The following is a 16492-nucleotide window of genomic DNA, read 5'->3' on the forward strand; positions in this document are numbered from 1 at the left end:
AGCTGTCCCTGCTGTCCATGGGCTAAGACCAGTCCTGACTGGACTAAGAGGACCAATAGGCTGACTTAGTGACAAAGCAGACTCATTATTTATTGGAGAAGCAGAGTGCTGGAGGCCGTGAGCAGGGGCGTCCCCAGGCTGTATCCAAAGCAGATCACGTATTGAAGAGATAACGAACGTGCCATTGAGTCAAATCTGGCTCGTGGCAACCCCTCCACAGGGCGTCTCAGGGAACAGAGGAGCAGGGGTGGTTTGCCATAGCTTTCCTCCACGTAGCAACTCCAGTCTTCCTTGGAGGCCTCCCATTCAAGTACTAACTGTGGCTGACCCTTCTTAGCTTCCAAGCTCTAGCAAAGTTGGACCAAGCTGGGCTCTCCAGGCTGCTTGCGCATTAAAAGTGCTCCTCAGGTTTATCGCTTTAAGCTTGTATGGTTAAATGTTCCTTTGCACAGGATGAAACTTTTCCTGTATGCAGATAGTCAAAAAGGAGAGTTGTAGCCTACCGTCAGTCCCTGGCAGGGAGATCCCCAAGTTCTCCACAGCAATCAAACAGGTGTATTGGTTGAAGTAACTTTATTAGAGATCCATCAAGTTCAAGGTGCTCAGACAACGGGATTGGCAGAAGTGACGGGAATGGGGTTGGTATTGTTAGTTATAGGCAGGGCTTTTTTTCAGCGGGAATGCGATGGAACGGAGTTCCGGAACCTCTTGAAAATGGTCACATGGCCGGTGGCCCCGCCCCCTGATCTCCAGACAGAGGGGAGTTGAGTGGCGCGGAGGGCGATCTCAACTCCCCTCTGTCTGGAGATCAGGGGGCGGGGCCACCAGCCATGTGACCATTTTCTCTGAGGGCAACCCACTGAGTTCCACCACCTCTTTTCCCAGAAAAAAAGCCCTGGTTATAGGGAAGATTCCCACCTTCCAGACAGTGACCGTGAAAGTTCTGGCGCGAAGGAGCCAGGGGGTTGAAGGGGAGAAAACAGGTTTAGGCTAGACAGAGCAAAGAATGAAATCATCTCAGGTCCCAAGAAGGATACATCTCGAGCCGGCTGCAGCCAGCCCTCAAGGACACTTGCTCAAAGCGGCAGGAAAAGATAGAGTAAATACTTGCAAGATAACCCACTGGCTTGGCATCAATAAGAAACTTCCCATGCCCTCAGAGGATCAGCGCACAGCACAGAATATATACGTGGCAGATATGCAGGATGGTATATATGACACCTCCATTTCTCCATGAAATGTTTGTTTTCTGTGCAGGGATCTGGATGGATGGGAAAAAGGAATACCCTGCAATGTTGTACGATACATACAAGAAGCTTCTGTGCAGATTGTAAACTGGCCCGTCAAGAAGAAAAGTTCTAAACTTTGTGGTGTGTTATGTGCAGGGATTTTTCCCCCTTGGGGATAGATCCAGAGGAGTTAGCCATGTTAGTCTGTAGCTGCAAAATAGTAAAGAGTCCACCAGCACCATTAAGACTAACCAACTTTATTGTAGAATAAGCTTTCGAGAACCACAGCTCTCTTCGTCACATGCATCGTCAGACGAAGAGAGTTGTGGTTCTCGAAAGCTTATGCTGCAATGAAGTTGGTTAGTTTTAAAGGTGCTACTGGACTCTTTACTATTTTCCCTCAGGGAAACACTTAAATATTTCAGACCCCACTTGCACTGGCAGTCTGTGCAGGAAGTTTTACTATGCCTTGTTTGTTTGAAAGCGACCGTTCCCACCGTTAGCTTCTTGTCATTAAATCAAGTGCCGGAGATGCTTATTTTTGGATATCGTAGCTCCAGCTCTTTACGTTTCCACATCTGTTCCATGAAACAATCACAGGAATATATATTCAGATTGAAGAGGTTATGATCGCCTTCGGGCTTTTCTGTGCGTGAGCCCCTCGGCCAGCTAGTGCTGGTGGTCCTGCAATGGGGGGGGGGGGCTGACAGTATGTACCACATTCTGCAAGGAAATCAAAGGCATAGCCTAGCAAAAGTCTTATCTGATCGGAAGTTCAACAACCACCAGTTTCACTTTCACGGCTATCAAGAAAGTTTTTTCCTAGTGAAACAGGCTCAGGTGGTGTTATGACGGGGGGGGGGAGACTTTCCTTGCTGGGAATCTCCCTTAGGCCAAGGGTTCCCTGAAAGCACCCTGCTAATCCGCTGCCACTACTCGGCTGCCTCCGGAAAGCATCTAGGCTGACCCACTGAGCAGGTGTGCTTCTAGCTCAGGCCTAGCAAAATAACTGGGTGGAAACCCTCGAAAATTCCTTGCAGCTAACTCCGTAGCACCCAGGCGATCTGGCACTTGGGGAAGTGATTCAGAGAAATATTCCAGATAAATGTATTGTACTAAGGAAGTCATGAAAGGAAGGTTTATTATAGAAAAAATGGGGAGGAAGGTTGGTCTATTCAACAGGGGTATGAAAGGGAACAAAATACAAAACATGGAGAAGAGCATGCTATCACACAGCCTTTCAGATAAAAGCATGATAGTTGGTCTAACTCAACTAAGTACACTTTACCTAGATTGTAGCAGGTTCCTAAGAACATGTACAGATTTCCTTGAGTAGCAATAGTGGAGGAGTCCTCATCCCCTGGTCCACTGGTCTTGGGGTCTCCAGATGCTCCAAAGGTCGGACCAGAGAAAAATCCGGAGCTCCCAGATATTGACGAGCTATGGAGTCTGACCTGAGCCAGCCTCCCAAGTAAAGCTCCATCTCTGATGTCAGAGACTATTGCCACCAATCAAAGAATTGCTACAGGAGGGTCTCGCCATATTAATGGCTCTGCACTTCCTTGATGAAAAGGCAATCTGGAATGGAGGATAAAGCATTATTCTTGCGTAAATCCCAGGGGTCCAAGAATTCACACTCTAGGCGGTGCTCTTGAGCAATATTGGATCTCCAGGTCCGGTCACAGGTGTCTACTGATCTTATTTACCGTTCTCTGCTACCCTCTTATCCCTGTGAGCAAAGAGGAACACATTGTTTGTCACCTCTGGCTCACCTTGGTCCCTTTCTTCTCTCGTGACTGTCCTTTTTCTTACAGGAGAACCCGTACATGTGCAGCGATGAGTGCGACGCATCCAATCCTGACCTGGCCCACCCGCCAAAGCTGATGTTCGACAAGGAAGAGGAGGGCCTGGCAACTTACTGGCAGAGCGTGACCTGGAGTCGCTACCCGGAGCCCTTGTTGGCCAACATCACACTTTCTTGGAACAAGAGCATCGAGCTGACGGATGACATTGTCGTGACTTTTGAGTACGGTCGCCCCACTGTCATGATGCTGGAGAAGTCCTTGGATAACGGCAGGACTTGGCACCCCTATCAGTACTACGCGGACGACTGCATGGAAGCCTTCGGCATGCAAGCAAGGCGGGTCAGGGAACTCTCCGCCACCAGCGCCAACAGAATCATCTGCACAGAGGAATATTCCCGCTGGGCGGGTTCCAAGAAGGAGAAGAACGTTCGCTTTGAGGTGAGGGACCGTTTTGCCATTTTTGCTGGGCCAGATCTCAGAAACATGGACAACCTATATACAAGGCTGGAAAGTGCCAAGGGTCTGAAGGAGTTCTTCACTGTGACAGACTTGCGGATGAGGCTCTTGAGACCAGCACTCGGGGGCACCTATGTGCAAAGGGAGAACTTGTACAAATACTTCTATGCTGTTTCCAACATCGAAGTCATTGGCAGGTAACCTGCACTCCGTTTTTTGTCCATACGCTTCCTTGGAGGAGGGCTTGGGCGGTAGTGCAGCGTATGGAATCAGGGGCGGGAAGCTAAAAAGTCAGCGGTTCAGTCTTAGGAAAATGCAAACGTCCAGCAGGTGCAGGAGGTAAATTTATTCATACAGATATAAATCCCGGTGGGTTTTGCTCAAATACCTCTTCATTTGGAGAGTAGCATACAAGCAGGAAAATGAGGAGCTAGTTGCTCCAAATGTGAGTGGGATTTACACTATGCAATCCTAAACTGAGTTGAAGGGACTTCAGAGGGGTTAACTGTGCTTAGGATCACCCTGATAGTCATCTGTATTAATAAATGTATTCACTGTGCCTGTTAGATTTCTTTTCCCGCTTCGTGGGACTGCCTGTGTTATTAGTTGAGCCAGTCTCATCTCAACTGTTCCTGCAGAGCACTAAGATGTCCCCGAGTTATCTTTTCGTAGCCTTGCTTTGTAACAGGGTTTCTGGTATGTCGTAGCTCTAGCAATGCAGTTGCTATCAGCAGGGCTGGCGCACCCATTGAGGCCTGGTAGGCAGTGGCCTCAGGGCGCGGGGTGCCGGAGAGGGTGCCGGAGGAGGCGCGGGGGGTGAGAGCGTGCGCCACGGACCTGCAGCCTCCTAGCCCTCCCGCCCCGAGCCCCCACTGCCGCCAGAACACTCCCCCGGTCGGGCTCAGCAGCGGTGGGACGGCGTCTGCGGCGGTGCAGGGAAACCGAGTGGGAGAGCTTGGAGGCCACCTGTGCGCCATGCCAGCCGCCCGCCACGGCAATCGGGCTGGCGGCGCATGTGCGCCCCCCCGTGATGCGCCCCCATGACATCATCACGCAGGCCGGTGCGTGCTCACACAGACGCATGTGCGGGTGCTCAGCTGGCCGGCCGGCTGCAGGCACCGAAAATCCTGGCGGCACTGCTGGATATCAGCCTCAGAATCACCATTTTCTATCTTGCCTCTGTCAGAGTCTCTTTACATGAGACCACTTAGAGTTTCTCTACTCAAGACATCTTACACCGGGATGCTCAAGTGACTTACCTTCTGTGGGGTCTTATATTCAAGTGTACTTCGTCTCCCTAGCAGTGCCTGTGTCTCCACAATGAGAGAACAAGTGTAAGATCTTTCACTTGAGCGTCTCCGTTTAAGACGTCCTGTGTAGAGAGACTCTTACAGGAGGACGCTCAAGTGGAGGGAGACACAATATTTCTGAGAAACATCGTATAAAAAGACCCTCTCTACAGAGCCTGCAAAGACCACTCCTCAAGAGAGTTTGTTAAGCTCCTCTTTGCCTCCTCAAAGGCTCTGTCAATTAACAAACATTGCGTCTCCCTGCGCTTCCTCGTGTGAGAGGTCTTGTATAGAGAGACTCTGGCCTTAGGTAAGACATTCCACCTCTGCCTCAACCTTCAATTCACAATATTAGGGTGCTGATATTATGAGGTTTGTCAGTTATTGAGCACAGAAGAACTAAACTTGACTTTATGCAAACAAACAATAGAGTCAGTGTGATACAGTGATTCAAATGTAAGTCTACGATTTGGCAGACTCAGGTCTGAATCCCCTCTCTGCCATGGAAGCCAGTGGGGTGGCCTTGGGCCAGGCAGTCTCTTTCAGCCTAACTGAAAGCGAGCCGGTTTGGTGTAGTGGTTAAGAGCGCGGGACTCAAATCTGGAGAACTGGGTTTGAATCCCCACTCCTTGAAGCCAGCTGGGTGACCGGGGGTCAGTCACAGCTTCTAGGAGCTCTCTCAGTCCCACCCACCTCACAGAGTGATTGTTGTTGTGGGGATAATAATAATACCCTTTGTAAACTGCTCTATGTGGGCATTAAGTTGTCCTGAAGGGCGGTATATACATTTAATGTTGTTATTATTATGTAAATCGAATGTTGTTGTTGTTATCATAGCTTTTTTTCAGGGGGAACGCGGGGGAACGGAGTTGAAAATGGTCACATGGCTGGTGGCCCCGCCCCCTGATCTCCAGACAGAGGGGAGTTGAGATTGCCCTCTGTGCCGCTGGAGCAGTGTGGAGGGCGATCTCAACTCCCCTCTGTCTGGAGATCAGGGGGCGGGGCCACCAGCCATGTGACCATTTTCTCTGAGGGCAACCCACTGAGTTCCACCACCTCTTCTCCTAGAAAAAAGCCCTGGTTGTTGTTGTTATTATTATTAACTGACCTCACAGGTTTCTTGTTATTATAAGGAGAATGATGTTCGAAGCGACTTGGGATCCCCACTGGGGAGATAACCAAAGTATAAATATTTAAATAAATAAAGATAAATGTTTGGCTGCTGCATAAAATGGCCGCCGTTATCCCCTTTCCTAATATCTCAGACAACTTACCCCATGTCCCAACATTGTGATGTTGTGTATTTCCCTACTTCCACCAACGGCAGTCAGTGACCCACAGAAACACGTAACATTGTTGAGATGTTGCAGAGTTGGAGGCAAGACTAAAGACAGTGTTTTCACTGGCAGCACTAAGTGGTCCCGGCTTGAGATAACCTGTGTGACAAATTCTGAACTCTCGAAAAATGCTGTATAAATGCTAAGGATGACACTGCTGATCTTTTTTCAAAAAAGAATTTCCCACAGTAGGACAATGAATGAGCCTTTGTGCATATTTGGAAGCGGAATGCACAGAGGTTCAGTAGACTAGAAGCTGCTGTATGTTCCCGCTGGTCGTTCTCTGTGGCTTTGACAGAGACTTTGTTGCACCCCTCATACGGACGGATCTGCCACACACATTCTACAAACCCAGAATCTTCCATGTCTTGAGAAGAATCAGTTCAAAGAGACAAGTCTGTGGCCATCATGGTGCCGGGGGCGGGGGGAGTGCTGGACGTCTGTGCATTTTCTTTCCCGTCGATTACCTCTTCCTTGAAAAAAAAAATCTGAATTATTTGTAAGCCTGAAAAATGATAGTGTAATGCATTATGCAGCATTCCTGGGCATTAAGTTGTCTAGGTATTTTCTTGAGCAGAACATGCCGTCTAGTTTATGGATCCCTTTTCCCTGCAGTGGCTGTTCTGCATGGTGATGCTTTACCTGGGAAGGTCCTTTGTTGCCGCAGCTGCCAATTCAGTGGGTCTTCCAGATGGCAGGTTGCCCCACATTTTGTTGAGCCCCGTCCTCACAGCAGCCATCCCCCCTCCATAGGCTACCAGGGGGATTTTTCAGAGGCTTTTAAAACCTTTCATTGACCTACCCATATACCATTATATCAATAGGCCAAATGCCAGTAATTGGGAAAAAACACACAAAAGTCCCCTGGTGACAATCGGAGGGGAAGACTTTGACTGTTTGTATTTATGTTATTTGTAGTCTGCCTTTCTCACTAAGACTCAAGGCAAGTTACAAAATGTCAGTATAACTAATGAACTGCTGCTTCCACAATCCACCCCCCTGGCCTCACTCAGTGGAACAGCAGGAGCCAAAAATGGGGGTGCAGCATCGCATGACATTCTAAGAATTTCCATAATCTCTATCGTTTTTACCAGATCATCACACGATGACTTTCCCTTTGTCTCTGCCCCCCAAATGCACCCACTCACCCCCCACATGCTCCTGACTGTCAACTGTGTGGGTGTGGCTGCCATAGGAATGGGGTAGGGGAAATCCAGAGTTTCCCATCTACATGCCAGCCAGCCTGGCTTTGCTGAGACCATTTCCAAAATATTGTTGCACAGCAGGTTGGGGAACAATTGTAGAAAAATAATGCAAAATCCAGGCAATAATAACAACATTCAATGTATATACTGCCCTTCAGGACAACTTAACACCCACTCAGAGCAGTTGACAAAGTGTGTTATTCTAGAGACAGCAGAGAGCATCACTTTCTCCCCATGTCATAACATGATCGCAATCTACTGCCACTTTTCTGTTTTGAAGTCTGATAGTACTGTTATAGTGCTATTGCACACGCGCGAAGAAAAGATCCAAAAGAGGGTAGGAGATCAGGTTGACAGGTGCCCTTACCCTCCTGGCAAGCGGGGTGGGGAACCCAGCACTCACCTGTGGATGGTCTTCACATGCGTGCTCCCAGCATGGCGCGAGTGACATCATGGCTTCGAAATGTCCGAAACTTTTACTTTAGTTCAGAATTGGTGCTCTGAGCCCTCCCTAAAGGCAGAGAAAACTGGCTGCTCTGTCCTGCCTCTGGGGCACAGGTGGGCACATCGGAGGATGGAAGGTACAACAGCCACTTCCTCCAAAGGCCAGCTCTGAGTTCTGTAGGGGGGCTGGTGGTGAGAGGAGGACGGAGGAGGAGGCAGTAGGCAGTCCTCATTTCCCCCACCCACAGTATTCTGAGACACAGAAGCTGTTTCCTTGGGCAGACTGGGGTGAGGATAGAGTAAGGTGAGGAATCAGAGCACTAACTGCGAGGTGGGCGGTGGCCAAGAGGATGGCAGTGGGGATACCTCCCCCTCCCCCCCCCCCACACACGGTGCTCTGAATCTGCCTTGGGGAAAGCAGCCACTGATCTGTCCATCTCTTTCTCTGCCTCCTCTTCCTCCAGTGCAAGCCTATGTATGTTTAGTCAGAAGTAAGTTCCATTTTACTGAATGGGGCTTCCTGCCTCGTAAGCCATGTTGGTCCTGGTGCTGCCCCTTAGCTTCAATCCAGAACCATTTTGGCCCTTGTCACTATTGGAGCTGTGTGACCCATGGCTAAGTGGCATCATGCCATTTTCAGACTAGCTGTGTGATTCCTGATTGGTTGGACTATGTAGCTAGCAAGAATCCTACTAGTATGTAAAAAGAATACAAATGGCACGAAAGCAACCTTTGAGAGGGGCTTCAGAGAGGAGTACAACTAAATGAAATGGTGAAAGAAGAAGAAGAAGGAGAGGAGGAGGAAAGCAGTATGTTTTTATATTTGTATTTATTTATTTGTTCAATTTTCGGTCTGCTCTCCCCGCACGCAGGCTCGGAGCGGATCACATCCAGATTAAAATGCAATACAGTGTACTGTATAACAATTAAATATAGACAGTGTAAAATTAAAGCAGATTGAAACTGGTAGCATAAACGTTCGTAACATACCCGCAGCAGCGCATTGCACAATCCCGCATAATCGTTGGGCCCATGGTGGCCAATGGCAAACAGCTGATAGAACAGAGGCCAGGAGCCCCCCCCCATAGGAAGCCAAAAAGGAGGCTTACCTGCCTCAACCACCTTTTGCTTGAATAGCATTCCCCATTGCCATATAGGAACTATATGAGTCTGCATGAATGAGGCCCTGTTCAATACAGCCAGCGGGATAAGAATCCAAGGCAGTATTTATTGCAAGAGGCCTCCCTCTTTGCATTCTTGATAAAAGAGACGTCTGCATGTGAAGACGATATCAGCTAAGATTCTTCCAATCATTCATCTCCTGGAAGCGCTGCTCCACTTCTGTCTGCTGACATGGTTGCCAACTGTGTGTGCGCATACTTGTGCATGCATGCACACGTGCACACACACACTGCAATATCCTGCATAGCTTTCTTTTGGGTACAACTGGATGCTAAAGTCACAAAAGACAATTCCTGACATTTTAACTTTGTGTTTTTTATCCTGAAAACTGGGCTGCAAAAGTCAGAATTTTCCAGGAAAGTCAAATTATGATATTTTTCATTTAGCTGATGATCTGGAACACTAATATATAGGGGTCAATTTAAAAAGTGCTCTTCCTTTTCTCGCTCCCTTCCCCTTCTCCAAAGACACAGGTAGAAGCTCCCTGCCTGGGCTGAAAGTTAGGCACACTCTTGTCTTTTTAAAATCTTTGACCATGTACTCACTTTCAAAGTTTCTTTGGGTAAGAAGGTGTGGCAGAAGAAGACCATGTCTACACTGTGAAGAAAGGGATGTGAAACTTCTTGGCTGGCTACCCTCCTCCAATTTCGACCCAGTAAAGCATTAATGGGAGGTGGTGACGGCAAAGTTTGCAGAGAGAGGGCGGAAGATAGAAACTCATGGCCTCATTTTGTTACAGTTGTCGAATGCAGTGCTTGCTACACATTGCAAAGACAGTGTGTGTGTTGCTCAGTAAGATGAGAATTTTGTCTCTGATGTGAGATAGGAATTTTGTGCCTCCTAAATGCACCTTCTCCTTTTTCTGCTTGCAGTTGTGGCATACAAGGAAAAGCCGCTTCAGCCTTCCTTCCCCGCCCCCGCCCTTGCTACGTTTCTCTCCTCAGACCACCCTGTGGAGCTGCAGCTTTGCAAAATCAAATTATTTACATGACTTCTCATTAGGGTTGCCAGCTCCAAGTTGGGAAATTCCTGGAGATCTGGGGGGGGGGGGGGAACCTGGAGAAACCTGGAGAAAGTGGGGTTTGGGGAAGGAAAAGACCTTGGCATGGCATGATTCCATAGAGTCCACCCCCCCCCTCCCAAAGTAGCCATTTTCTCCAGGTGAATTGATCTCTGTGGCCTGGAGACCAGTTGTAATTCCGGGAGATCTCCAGCTACTACCTGCGCCGCTGAGCAGCGTGGGGGGCAAACTAAACTCCCCTCTGTCTGGAGATCAGGGGGTGGGGCTACCGGCCATGTGACCATTTTCGCTGAGGGCGGTTTAAACTTCTTAAAACTCCCCCTTGTTCCAGCTGACCCAAAGTGATGTCATTGTGCAGTCCCAGAAGTGTGCGCGCACTTTGCGCATACGCACATGGTACCAGGGGCACCACCTCCCGCCAGGAGTTGCCCCCTGTGCCGGCAACCCACTGAGTTCCACCACCTCTTTTCCCTGAAAAAACACCGTATTGGATTTTGGTACGGGTCGTCACAGCCACCCACCGTTCCTGAAAATGTATGTTAAGGCAGGGGTTGTTTCATAGAATACAGTGCCTATTGGTAAAACAGAATCCCCTGAGCATCCCCTCCCCCAATTCTTGTCTTTATTTTTTCATTTATCTGTTCCATCCGATATGGTGTGTTTTGACCTCAACCGAAAAAGCAAAGTAAGGTGGAAAAACACCGAGATGGCTGGTTTCCCATTCACAGTTTGTGCATTCAGCTTGCGTGAGACTTGGGGAGGGGGTTATAGAAGTAGAGAGAAGGGGAGGAAATCCCACCCACCTGGGTCAGCTAGGATATTTCCAGTTGCAGATGATAGAGAAGCATCGGGTTACATTTTCACAGATGTTTGTTTCTGAAGGTGGAACTAGAAATTGCCTCAGTAATCTCATCTTCTCAAATCTGCATTTGCCACAGTTCTACCGCTGGGGGGTGGGGGTGGGGTGCATTGCAGTGGAGAATGAGGAGGAGGGAAGCTTATTTCTCTCCCCTTCTGACCCACTGATTCTTGCCTACCCACAAATGTCCCCCACCAGTTATTTTCCCCAGCCTGGCTTATTTCATGTTTGAAACTATTTATTTAGTTAAAATGTTTATATATCCGGGGGGGGGGCGAGGTTTAGATAACAAATAGCCCGTGGGTATTGATTCCCAACCTCCAGATGAGGCCTGGAGATCTCCTAGAATTGCAACTGATCTTTGAAAGATTGAGATCAGTTCCCCTGGAGAAAATGGCAGCTTTGGAATGTGGACTCTATGGCATTATACCCCACTGAGGTCCCTCCCCTACCCAAACCCCACCCAACCCAGCTCTACACCTCTCAAATCTCCAGGAATTTCCCAACCCAGAGTTGGCAACCCTAGGTCATTAGCATGGGAGGTCGCACTCCTCCCATTAGTACATTTTGGTCTGGAAATGACTCCCTTGCCTACATTAGTACTGTAGGGAAAGCGTGGGTCGGCTTCCAACCTGGGACTGAAATGCAGTAGAAAGGAATTATTCTAACCCCAACCCTTTTGGACGCAAAATGTTATTGGTCCATCTAGCCCAGCAATTTCCATGTTGTGTCCGTAGTACAAAGCAGAAAAAGATTCTTCACAACATTTATTATGTGAGATTCTTTAACTGGAGGTGCCAGATACTGAATTTAGGAACTTGTGCATGCAAAGGATGACATGGTCCATCTAGCTCAATGCTGTCAACTCTAGTTGCTGGGATCTTCAGGATCTCATTCAGAAAACAGCAACAACTACTACATTTGATTTATATACCGCCCTTCAGGACAACTTAACACCCACTCAGAGCTGTTTACAAAGTATGTTATCATCATCTTTATGATAATCACCCTGTGACATGGGTGGAGCTGAGAGAGCTCCGAGAGAGCTGTGACTGACCCAGGGTCACCCAGCTGGCTTCAAGAGGAGGAGTGGGGAATCAAACCCGGCTCTCCAGGTTAGAGTCCTGTCACTCTTAACCACTACACCAAACTGTTGAGAGAGGAGTTTCTCAGCACTTGCTACCTGTGCTCCTTTAAACGGAGATTCCGGGCACTGAATCCAAGACCTCCTCTGTATGCTCCACCGTTGAACCTCAACCCATCAAAATTCTCGAGCCCAGCATAAAGGGCTTCTACAGGATTCAAACCTTGTCTCTTTCTTCCCCTGTGTGCGAACCATTCCATGTGGCCATCCAGCCCAGCCACAAAACATCCACACTTAAGCTTCCAAGGAGCTGGTATGAGACATGCCTGTTCTAAGAAATATGCGAATGCCACTTCTGTTTGGGTTACAGTGGTGGGTATGTGTTCTAATTATAAAGGTGAACGTCAGTCATATTTTGCTGATATTCCCATCAAAAACTATTGACTGCATATGTTGAGAAAATTGTACAAAGACACATTCGTTGGAATCTGCAAACATTGTCCTGACTTCATAGATATAAACATTTAGGATGGCTCGGTGGTGTTCTTTCAGTGAAATGTTACCATTTGTTCATCATTTTGTAGATATTTTCAGTGTGAAAGAAGTCTTGGGCTGAAAGTTTCCCTGAACCTTCTCTCCGATGCCTGCCTCTTGCTTGATTTAAGCAAGACCAACAAGATTTCCAAGGTATAAGCTTTCGAGAGTCAAAACGCCCTTGAGCTTTGATTCTTGGAAGCTTACATCCTGGACATCTTGTTGGACTTTAAAGGTGCTACTGGAATCAAATCCTGCTCTTCTACTGCAGACCCACACAGCTGTTCACCTGAAACTGCCTCGTGCATGACAGATCTCAGCCTTAGTTGGCTGCTGTGTGAGCACAATCCCTTCCCAGAAGTCTCCCCACCTTGGAAATAGTGCGGTTATTAATATCTTTTAGCCAGTGAAATTTGTCTGCATCTTGATGTCACTAACAGCAAATGAGGTTAATGCAGAGTAAGGACAATGCTTTAATTCTTGGGCCCCCCATTAATGATTGATGAAGAGGAGAGTGCACTTTACGCTGGGCTTTACCCTCCGAGACGTGTGTCCCCACAAGGTGGCTCTGTCCAATTTCTTATTTTCTTGCTTTCCCCAACTGGTTGCACCTCTTGAAGCCTACTATGTACCTTCTTGTGTTCACTTGGCATATGAGCAGGGCTTTTTTTCAGCTGGAACGCAGCACCTCTTGAAAATGTTCACATGGCCGGTGGCCCCGCCCCCTTATCACCAGACAGAGGGGAATTTAGATTGCCCTCCGTGCTGCTCGGCAGAGGGCAATCTAAACTCCCCTCGGCCTGGCGATCGGGGCGGGGCCACCAGCCATGTGACCATTTTCACCGAGGGCAATTTAAACTTTAAAAAACTCTCCCCTTGTTCCAGCTGACCCAAAGTGATGTCATTGCGCGGCTCTGAATTCCACCACCTCTTTTTCCAGAAAAAAAGCCAAGCATACGATACAGAAGGCCTCTTTTAGCAGTAACTAAGCCACAGGTAATCAATTGACAGATGCTGTTAAATACTTTCTACACAGCTAAAGTGGTAGGAGTGATTGTAGATGGTCTATCGATTCATTTGGTAAGATTAGGTATTTATAATAGCACAGGGATGGGTGGATCAGGATCAAATGACTGCATAATAAAAATAGATAATACTTATAGGTTAGCTAACATGTGGGCAACCAATGTATTAATGCTATTATTGTCCATGGTGCTATGCCGATTCAGCCCAAAATGGGCTGAACTGGGCCCAATTCGAACCAAATTGGGCCCATTTCAGCCTGAAATTGGCACACTGCAGCATGCGGGAGCGCGCTGTGCTGCCCAGGAGCATGCCCCAGGAGGCACGTTCCTCCGCCTTTCCCCCCGCTGGCCAGGTAAGTGGGGGCAGGGGGTGGAGGGTGGGAGCGGGGGATCCCCTGCCCCCAGTGGGCGACTGGCAACCCTACCTACCCTATCTGGCAGTGGCTCAGGCAAAGGCCTTTCCCAGTCCTGCCGCCTGACCTCTTTTAAATGTGGGTTCTAGTGACTGGACACCCACCAATGTAAAAAGAGGTTCTTCAGAACCTCTTTTTCTCTGTTAGGGGAAGGCTTGTCAGAAGTGAGCTGGAAGAAGGAACTTAGAGAAGGGAGACATGGCCTTTCAGGCAGACTCCAGATCCTTTGAGAAAGTAACCAGGGGCTGTTGTGGGGGTGTTTTTTGACCCATTTGTGGAAGAAAGGGCTCGGGCTCCCATTGGGCCTGTGTAGCTGAAACAGAGCTTGGGAAGCCCTGGAAACCAGAATATTGGCCATAGGGTTGCCAACCTCCAGGAGGTAGCTGGAGATCTCCTGGAATTACAACCGATCTCCAGGCCACAGAGATCTGTTCCTCTAGAGAAAAGGGCTGCTTTGGAGGGTGGGCTCAATGGCATTATACCCCACTGAAGTCCCTCCCCTCCCCAACCACATCCATCCTAGACTCCACCCCCAAAATCTCCAGTAATTTCCCAACTTAGAGTTGACAACCCTATTGTGCTGTTGGAGAAAGACCACCCACTCTAAATGGCGTTCCTGTGGCAAGTATAGTGTAGAATTTAGAAAGGGTTACATCAGTGGAAAGTCTCCCACTAACCAGGAGCATGAAGGAAGGAGGGTTGTATCATGGGGGGTTGTGAAGTTGGCGATGTTCCTTTATTTTATTGTATAGTTCAGGGCTTTTTTTCTGGGGAAAGAGGTGGTGGAACTCAGTGGGTTGCCCTTGGAGAAAATGGTCACATGGCTGGTGGCCCCGCCCCCTGATCTCCAGACAGAGGGGAGTTGAGATTGCCCTCCGCGCCGCTGAGCGCTGAGCGGCGCGGAGGGCAATCTAAACTCCCCTCTGTCTGGAGATCAGGGGGCGGGGCCACCAGCCATGTGACCATTTTCAAGAGGTTCTGGAACTCCGTTCCACCGCATTCCAGCTGAAAAAAAAGCCCTGGTATAGTTATTTTAGCATGATCCATTAAGAAAAAAGCCTTTGTTTTCATTTCACTTATCTCTTGTTAAGTTAGTTACTGGCTATGCCTGGTTATGGCCTAGCTGGACCCAGATCAAGCATGGCCTATGTTCCATAAAGTTTTGAACTGCTTTGGTACCAGATGCTGTGGAGTTGTTACTCTGGCAATGTGGATAAAACTTCAGTAACTATGGCAATGTATGGGACCATGCCGGAATTTGATGAATAAGTGAGTGGTTTGAGTATGTTGAGAGGCTGGAACATTATTTTAAAGCAAACTAGGCTGGAGATGCAGAACAGCAGAAATTATCTTTTGACTGTGAGTAAAAGATATATACCTTCTTAAGGAAGTTGGTGGCACCTGAAAAGCCAGGTGAGAAAACTTTGAAAGAATTGTGCACTCTGGTACAGTGGCATGAAAGCCCTCAGCCTTCAGCGGCGGTCCCGTCCCTGAAGTTTCAGTCTCCAGCAGAAACCTGGGGAAGCTATTTCTGAATTGGTGGCTGAGCTGCATCCGGAGACTTGGGAGCTTCCCTAAACCGGATGCTGCATGGCAGGCTTGTTGCAGGCATGCTTGATCAGGCAATACAATGCCGCTTGTTGGGAGGAAATGCCTTGATTTTAAAGCAGCAGTGGACATTGCTGTGGCCATGGACTTGGCTGCCCAGCAAGGGCAGGAGTTAAAGAGGAGTGGAAAGGAGGCTGCAGCAGAGTTGCATCATGTGGCCACACAAAAATCTGGGCTGTTACCAAAACTACAGCTCTGTGTCCTACCCAGGGGCAGGCAGTGGGAGTTTTTTGTCCTTAACAAGACAGAGTGCTGTTTTCATTGTGAGGCTCTGCATAACTCTATTGTCATTTTTGAGACAGTTTGCTGGCACTGCCATTGCAGGGGACATTTAGCACATCAGTGTCCCTCTCAGCTCCCACCCTATAATCAACCAGTGAAATGGAGGTGTCAGGAGAGAAATACCAGCTTAGTGGAGCTTGGCAATGAAGAAGGTGAGCATGACAGCAATGGAGTGTATGCCGTACATACCTTGGGTGATTCACTGCCATTCACTGCCAGTTTGGGCTCAAGTAACCATTGCAGGTTGCACCCTAGACATTGAAGTGGACGCTGCATTTTCCTTAATAGGAGAGGGCACCTTTAATAACTTGGGTATTTTGAACGATTATCATAGGTTTTTGCCCAAATTGGCTACTGCATTGGCCTTATTGCACACATTGTTAAAGAAGAATGTTTCAAGGAAATAGAAGAAGGCTCAAGAAGTACATTTCAAACCTCAAAAATTCTGTTCTCCAAGGTGCTGATACATGTCAACCCGAGATTACCAATGGTGCTGGCTTGCGATGCCTCCCAGTAGGGAGTGGGGGCAGTCTTGTCCCAGGTATTCCCAGACAGCTCAGATAGACTGATTGGATTGGCTGCCTGTCTCATGGCTCCAGCAGAAAATAATTATTCTCAACTTGACGAAGAGGCCTTGGCAGTTATTTTTGGAGTCCAGAAGTTCCATCGTTATTTGTATGGCCATGCCTTCACCATCCTTATGGACCATAAACCATTAC

The 16492-nt window shown here is 48.2% G+C and overlaps 1 protein-coding gene across 6 annotated transcripts in view; it reads left to right on the forward strand.

Annotated features, from left to right (window-relative positions):
- NTNG2 (netrin G2) overlaps positions 1-16492 on the forward strand; it is a 126981-nt gene that overhangs the window by 46622 nt on the left and 63867 nt on the right. For all 6 annotated transcript variants that reach the window (XM_054998078.1, XM_054998081.1, XM_054998082.1 and 3 more), the window contains exon 2: positions 3044-3687. In XM_054998078.1, coding sequence (XP_054854053.1) covers positions 3044-3687 — 644 coding nt within the window. The remainder of the gene's footprint in view (positions 1-3043; positions 3688-16492) is intronic.

The sequence above is a fragment of the Eublepharis macularius genome, chromosome 14 (genome assembly GCF_028583425.1).
Source record: "Eublepharis macularius isolate TG4126 chromosome 14, MPM_Emac_v1.0, whole genome shotgun sequence".
In the NCBI taxonomy this organism is placed as follows: Eukaryota; Metazoa; Chordata; class Lepidosauria; order Squamata; family Eublepharidae; genus Eublepharis; species Eublepharis macularius.